This window comes from Gymnogyps californianus, chromosome 28, assembly GCF_018139145.2.
Source record: "Gymnogyps californianus isolate 813 chromosome 28, ASM1813914v2, whole genome shotgun sequence".
Lineage (NCBI taxonomy): Eukaryota > Metazoa > Chordata > Aves > Accipitriformes > Cathartidae > Gymnogyps > Gymnogyps californianus.
Window position 1 is genome coordinate 577,375 of NC_059498.1, and position 7,702 is coordinate 585,076.

Below are 7,702 nucleotides of genomic sequence, written 5' to 3' on the forward strand. Positions count from 1 at the left end.
TGAGGCTTCTGTGGGCACTGACACATTCCTGCCCCGTAAACCTGGGGCCTCTCAATCCAGCCCTCAGAAGAAACCTCCATGAGGGAATGGGTATGGCATTATCCAGGATATGAACAGGGGTCATCAGGAAAACAACCACCCAGCCCATGTCATTAGCTGGGATGTTTTCCCTTCCTCAGGAGCACCTCCGAAAATTGCCACTTCTGTAGAGGCTACCTCTGGGCCTGGGACAGGTCAGCTTGACCACAGCCCCATCTAACCTGACCTTGAACACCTCCAATGATGGGGCATCCACAACTTCTCTGGGTAACCCATTCCAGTGTCTTAGCACCCTGATCGTAAAAAAATTTCTTCCTTATGTCCAACCTAAATCTACCCTCTTTCAGTTTAAAACCATTAGCCCTTGTCCTGTCTGTACTGGGACCAATATTATCTGCTATCTTCATTAATAACATAGACAGTGGGGTTGAGTGCACCCTCAGCAAGTTTGCAGATGACACCAAGCTGAGAGGTGCAGTTGGTACTCTTGAGGGAAGGGATGCCATCGAGAGGGCTCTTGACAGGCTTGAGGAGTGGGCCCATAGGAACCTCACGCAGTTCAACAAGACCAAGTGCAAGGTCCTGCACCCGGGCTGGGGCAATCCCCAGTAACAAAACAGATTGGGGATTGAGAGCAGCCCTGCGGAGAAGGACCTGGGGATACCGGTGGTTGAAAAATTGGACATGAGTCAGCAATGTGCGCTTGCTGCCCAGAACGCCTGAGCTACAGCCTGAGCTACAGCCAAAGAAGCGTGGCCAGCAGGTCAAGGGAGGTGATTCTCCCCCTCTACTCTGCTCTCATGAGACCCCGCCTGGAGTACTGCACCCAGTTCTGGGGTCCCCAATAAAGACAGACATGGTCCTGCTAAAGTGGGCCCTCCAGGGGATGGCTATGAAAACGATCCGAAGGCTGGAACACCTCTCCTATGAAGAAAGGCTGAGAGAGTTGGGGTTGTTCAGCCAGAGGAAGAGAAGGCTCCAGGGAGACCTCATTGTGGTCTTTCAATATATAAAGGGGGCTTGCAAGAAAGGTGGAGAAAGACTTTTTACCAGGGCCTGTAGTGACAAGACAAGGAGTAACGGTCCATCAGAGCAGCACCTGCCGAGCTCACCAGCCAACGATGGAAAATCCTGACACAGGCCTGCTTTTTACACACACGGTACACATCTATTATGGCTGCCCAGTGACTAACAACAGCAGCAGCTGACTCTAGCCTAAGCAATGCTGCAGCTGCTTTCTGAGAAGATTTCTAACAAACCCGCCTGGCTGGCACCTTGCTTCCTGATGCTGTGCTTGCAGAGCATAGCTAGGAGCTGGACTCCTTCCAAGGGAGGCAGGTCACAGTTGGGGGACCTGAATAGGAGCCTTCGAGGCCAGGTGAGGAGCCTTGGACAATGCCAGCCTTTCTGGGAGGCTCTCAGGGCACAAGGCTTGTCCTCCTGGTGCCTGTGCAGTGCTGGGCACAGCCTCCTGCCTCCACTCCTGTGGCTCTGGAGACTGCTCCAGTGCTAAAAGCAGATGCGGAGACAGGCTTCTCAGCAGTGCAGCTCCAAGAGCTCTAAGGAGCCAGACTAACTGACAGATGTCAGGGCTTGGCCCAGGCAGTTTGAAATCTCCTCCTGATGCCACTTGCTAATTAATATCAGTTTGGCTTTTGAAGAGAGGGTATTTATCGTAAGGCAACTTCATCAGGCCAGCTTCCTTTCTGGTGTCCCAGCATCAGCATTTGCAGCTGCAGGCCATCTGGCTCACCCCAGACACACAACCCTTTGCTGCCCTGTGAGCATGTCAGGGCAGCACCTCTCCCTGCATTGAAGCTGGAACTGGGCCCAGACCTCCACAACCGCCCTACGGCGATCAGCAGGGGTGGGCTGGATCTTGTCAGACTTTGGGATTACTTTGAGTTGTTAGGTGGGGAACCCCTGGAGCTCCAGCAATAGGGCTTGTCTCTAGCTTTGACTTTGTGCCTCATGCACGGACTTTGCATGTGAAGAGGGTGAATGTCCCAAAAAGACCCTGCAGCTTGGACCCCAATACGCCTTCTCTCTTTCCTCTAATGAGAACACAACCGGTTGAACTACTTCTGTCCAACCCACAAAAGCCCTCTGCTGTCATTAAATCCACCACGGATGGCCGGCACTTGATTTCCCTTCTTGGCACTGGGCTTTCAAGGACTTGCTGAAAGTTGTCAGGGGCACAGAGGTAGAGAGCTGGCCGGTGGAGTCCTGGTTTTCAGAGTGTGGGGAGAGGCTGTGCTTCCTCATGTGCATATGCATGTGTCTGTGCCTGAGGGCATATTTGTGCCTGTCTGTCTGCATTTGTGTGTGCATTTGCAACTGCACATGTGAGAGTGAGTGTCTGCCAGTGTGTGTGTGAACAAGTGCATTTCTGTGTGTGTATGTGCATGTGTTTGTGTATGCGCACGTTTTTGCAGGTGAGCAAGTAAGTGTGCATGTTGTCAGTGTGCATGTGTGTGTTATGTGTATGGGCATACGTGTGTGCAGACAAGCACATATATATCTGTGTTTGTGCACGAGGTGTGCGATTCCTTCCATTCGCTTGTGATGTCAATGGGTGAGATCAAAATGAGAAGAGGAGTCCAACTGAAACCTGCAGTGAAACTCTGGGCTGGCTCAGACGTCCTACAGGGGCAAGGTGCGGTGACTGTCCAGGTTTGCCCGGGACTGCTGCACCACCCCTGCTGGCTGTTCACTGGGAAACAGCCCCTGTGCTTGCAGTCGTGTTTGCTAGGAATCCGGAGTGCTGACACTTGGGAATTGGACCCTCCCCTTCCTCCAGCCCAGCTCAGGGGACAGGAGCAAAAGAAGGAGAGGTGGGAAAAGGCTAAACCCCCTCTGTCAGGAGAGGAGGGGAAAGTGGAAGCCCTCCTGGAGAGTCCCCAGCAAGAGTAAGTGTGCTCAGCTACATCCCTAGCCTGGCACAGCTGAGCAGCCATGGCATCTGGAGGTGGCAGGCATCCCAGTCCCAGAGCTCAGGGGCTGGGTAGAGCATCCCCTGACTTCCTGGGGATGGGAAAGAACAGGATGAGAGCCTCCCTCCGGGTGCCTCTCTGCAGCCCAAAGCCACTGCCTGAGACCTTTGCAGAGGTGGAGGGGGTGTGGGGAGAAATGGACTGGTGGGTGTGGTGGGGGCCAGGGAGGGAAGAGGTAGGGAGGAAGGAAGGGAGGGAGGGAGAGAGAAGGGTGTGACATGTCGTCATGGATGGGAACCTGGGAGTATGGGGCTGAGGCCTGCAGGGCTGTTCCTAGAAGTTGAGGAAGGTGGCTCCAGAGCCAGTGGCCTGCCTTGCTTTGTCTCTCCCTAGAAATGCTCTCTGGAGCATGTCCTGTGGTTGGGGAGCCTGATCAGTGGTGTCCTCAAGTGAGCACCACAGCAGTAGGCCAGTGGGAGGCTGGCAGCCCCGTGAGCCGCGCAGCTCTTGGGGACGGATCTCCCTCCTAGTGTGCCTGGAGTTGTGCTGGGAGGCCTCTCAGCAGAAGATGACCTTGAAGGCTAGCACAATTTGCTGTGCCGAGGGGAGAGGGAAGCAGGAGAGAGGCACAGCCGGAAGAGAGGCTGCGGCTGCTGCCTAAGTGTCCCAAGGGTGGCCAGAAGCTTTCCAAATTACTGCTTTTACCCGCAGCGGGGTTGGAGAGCGTCTTCCCCCTGTGGAAGGGGACCTACTGAACTACTGCAGGAAAGTGCTGGGCCCACTGAAACGCCTCTGCCCAAGGCCTTGCTTAAGGGTTGGTTTGGCAGCAGAGACTTGACCCCCTCTCTGACCCCGCACATCCTCAAACTCCTCACAAACAAAGCCCAAGAGGGGAGGGAGGAAAGGCTACTGAGAGGGGAGGCAACTAGTTCAACACAGACATGTGAAGTGAAATGCTGATACACTGACACAAAATCTCCTTTTCCTCTCAGCTGCTATTTAGCGGGCGGGGGGAGGGGGGGATTGGCTTTTGAAGAGAATGCATTTACCAGCAAAGAAACCTGGGAGCAACTTCATTAGTTCAAGCTCATTTCTGTGTGCAGACCGCAGCATTTGCAGCCTGCAGGAAACTGGGCTGGTAGCAGACACAGAATCGTCTGCTGCGGCATTGCTTCTTGCATAGGAGGTGGGGGGGGCTGGTTCCAGACCCCCAGGTCGCCCTGAAGGAGATCACAAGGACCACCAGGGAGATTGTCATGCCTTCTTTGTTTCTACCAGTGGGGTGGATGAGACACCTGCTGATAGGAGGCTGAGGCTGGGGCTGTCTCCCCAGAGAGCACAGGGCAATGAGGGCCCACGCATGCCCCATGCTGGGAGCTGCCTGGGTCGAGCTTCTCTTTGTCTGTGTTTGTTTTGGGTTATGGTTAGTCATGCAGATAGGAGAAGGAAAAGGTACACCATCTCTTTACATCAGCTGCCATGGCTGAAGTTCAAGAGGGAAATAACACAATGGAGCCAGTTTTAAGGTGTGTCCGTCTCGAGACAAGAGAAACCCAGTTGCTGTCGGGGAGGATGGATGTGCCTCCTGTTCTTAATAGCGGTCAAGATGAACAAATTGCTAATGTGTAAATGCAATGGCTGATGTGTGTGCAGCTTGTACTTTACCAGACAGCAGAGCTTTCCGTGCGTGTTTACATCACTGACAATAAGAAGACTACACCTTCATGTAGTGTGCTATGGGAACATGTAAGACCCTGTCTGCGTAAACTGATGTCTGGAATGGACAGGAAACAGCACATCACGGATAGCAGAGTTTCCTCAAGCTGGAGGAAATCCAGTTTGTGAGAGGGAGGAAGCTTCATGAGCACAGCCTCGTTTCTCATGCCCAGCCTCAGCATTTGCAGTGAAGGGGAAATTCAAATTGTAACTGCTCAGCAATGGTAATTAGTGACCAAGGAATGATCTGTCCTGGAGGGCAAGAAGGCCCAGCTTCAGGAGGGGTTAAACTGGCTGGAAGCCATCCTCAGGGATGCCAGAGACAGAAAGACTGCCTGTAAGGGAGTGAAGTGTCCCTGGTTGATGGGCTAGATAAGAAACAGCCCCAGTATTGTCTTGTAGCCATCCTGGAATGGAAGCGCTCAGGGGCCACCTTTGGGCAGGACAGCTGGACTGAGGGATGGACCCATGGCTGGGCTAAGGTGCCCCATGCAACCGCTCACAGGATTGGTGCTGATGCAAGTATATGTAAGGAATCTGCTTGTGATGCATCTTTGTGGATCCCTTGTAGAACCACTTATGGCGGTAGGTTGTTCATTATTTTTTTTTTTTTTACTATTTAAGCACAAACGTGTGTTTAATTTGCCTCAAGGGGTAACATAAAAATCCCCCTACAGCAGCCTGCTGCAAGTCTGGCTTGTCCAAGACAAAGTCACCTGTGGCCATGGGAGCTCATCCCTGCAACACTGCTCCCTGTGCTAGGGATGATCAAGTTCCCCCAGCATCCCTGAAGGGAGTGCAAGGAGCCCAGGGGCTCGTAAGGCTTCATTTGTATGTTGGTCTCTTTGCTTATTGGTTACGAACATGGAGAGCGCTTGGGCCTTTGGCAACCAGGGCTGTTCTGTGTGGTTTGCTCTGCCCCTCAGGCACAGACTTTGCACTTGGACTGGCTGAACACCTGGAGATAACCTGATGGCTTGACTCCAATCCAGTTGAATTCTTTCCTTATTGAAGAGAGCAACCAATCCCACAAATCTTTATTGAAATGCCCTCCCTCTAGGGGCCTCTGGGTGGGGCTGGCAGGTGCTTGATGGAGATCATTAGTCATGGGCTTGCAGGAATTTGCTAACACTGAGTCTGAGGGGCTGAGAGCAAGCCCCTGGCACCCTGGTTCCCAGCAGGCTCTGCCCTACAGTCAGGGTCGGCATCTCCATAGCCACTTACACTGGCCTCTCTTGGAAGAGGATTTTGACCTGCAGAGCTGTGGGTGCACAGGAGCAGCAGTGGTGGCAGGAGAGAGCTGAGGGCCCCTTCCCCCAAGCTCAGCCTTGCACAGTCACATGCCCTCCCTCCCCTGGCTTCTTGCACAGCCAAGGAAGCTCCCTGCACCAGGGTGTCTTGCACAGCACAGAGGTACAAGGCACTGTCAGAGACCTCGACTTCCTCCAGCTGCAGGAGGCTGTATTTCCCTGTGGTGTTCAGCGACGTGGTGAGACGGCCGCTCGGCTTGCGGCCAGCTGCTGCCTGATATGAGAGCAGCTGGGGACCTTGGCCTTTCCTCTGCTGGTACCAGAGCAAGCCGCCAAATTCAGAGGTCTGGTATGTGCAGGTTGTTTGGAAGGTGTCTCCCTGCTTCACTGTGACTTGTCCTTCTTGCTGGGTGACGGTGGTCTGCCCCATGGTGCCTGCAAGAAAGGGAAGGTCAGCAGCTCTGCAGGGAAAGGCCCTGGGAAGCAAACCAGGAGTGGATGCAAAACCCAGGCAGAGAAATCTCTCTGTCCCTTGTCCTGCAGGAAAATCCTGAGGCCTGGGGACAGCCAGGGGGAGGGTAGTTTTGGGCAGGAGCTCAGAGCACTCAGCACAGCGTGGACCCTGAGGAGAGCTGTGCTGTGTCCCTGCTCCTCCTCCCTGGTCTGCGACTGCCCAGAGGACCAGGGAACACCCTGTCATGCCTGACCTTTGTGTGCTGGGACCAGCACCCCTCCCGCAGGTTGAGGGGCCCAGGGAACTATAGCAAAAAGATTCATCCTGCTTCCCCATCCCTGTCAACTCCGAGGGCTCCTAGGTCCTTGAGCTCATACAATGCTGAGCTGAACATTGGAAAGAGGGAGGCCTGGCTGAGTTGACAACCAGGAGGAAACTGGAGGCCATGACAGCCATGCAAGGAGGCCCAGCCAGGCGGCACAGTGAATGTCCCAGTGGCAGCTTTGACAGGATCTGTTACTTTGTGTTGGAAGTGGAGAAATTTGAGGCTGCAGAGACAGCTGAGATCTTCTATGCTGCCCACAGGTGGATGAGAAGAGAGAGGCAGAGAGAGATGGATTGAAGGGGAGAGAAAAGTAGGAGAAGGGGTCTGAAGCATCTGTTCCTCTCTCTTCTCTTCTCCTTTGCAACAGTAAGAGCATCTTGAGAGAACCGGTACAAAACCACAAATGTGAGGTGACATTTCCCAGTGTTTTCCTCTAATTCCACCGAATTTCCATGCATGGACCTGATAAGGCTGGTGAGAGTTTTCTGAGGAGGAGAAGAAGTATGCATTGATGAAAAGGCAGGACTTACCCAGCAGTTGCCCCAGGAAGACAGTGAGGACGAGATTTCCAAGGTGCATGCTGAGTCCAACCCGCCTGTTTGTTGAGTGAGAGAGAGTCAGAAAACCACCTCCCAGCCCCGAGATAACAGAGCTGCCGGAAACGACTCTGTTGGGGGAGCAAAGGAAGAAGCGGGGAAGAGAAATGATCTGTTCTTCCTGTGCCTGAAGTGCTCCTCCTGGGTTTCTCCCTCCTCCAGCAGCAACACCTGCGGCTCCCTCAGCCAACGGCGTTCTGAACATCTGCACGACGGTGGGCCCTGTGCACTCTGTACACATGTACAGGAAGAGGAGGATCTCTGCATTTCTGCTAAGAGGAGAAATCGAGCCATAGTCCTCAACATGCAACCATCCTTGCTGACCCCAGGGCCACAACCCTGGGAGTCTCTCCTTGCTTGATGCTTCTGTCTCTGCTCACAACATGTCC

At 53.8% G+C, this 7,702-nt stretch overlaps 1 gene segment (V, D, J or C); it reads right to left on the minus strand.

Annotated features, from left to right (window-relative positions):
• Nucleotides 1-4,686: 4,686 nt before the first annotated feature.
• Nucleotides 4,687-7,296, minus strand: LOC127026666 (T cell receptor alpha variable 1-1-like). The segment is given in 3 exon segments: nt 4,687-4,746; nt 6,033-6,373; nt 7,248-7,296. Coding segments are annotated over 3 exon segments (450 nt in total).
• Nucleotides 7,297-7,702: the final 406 nt, after the last annotated feature.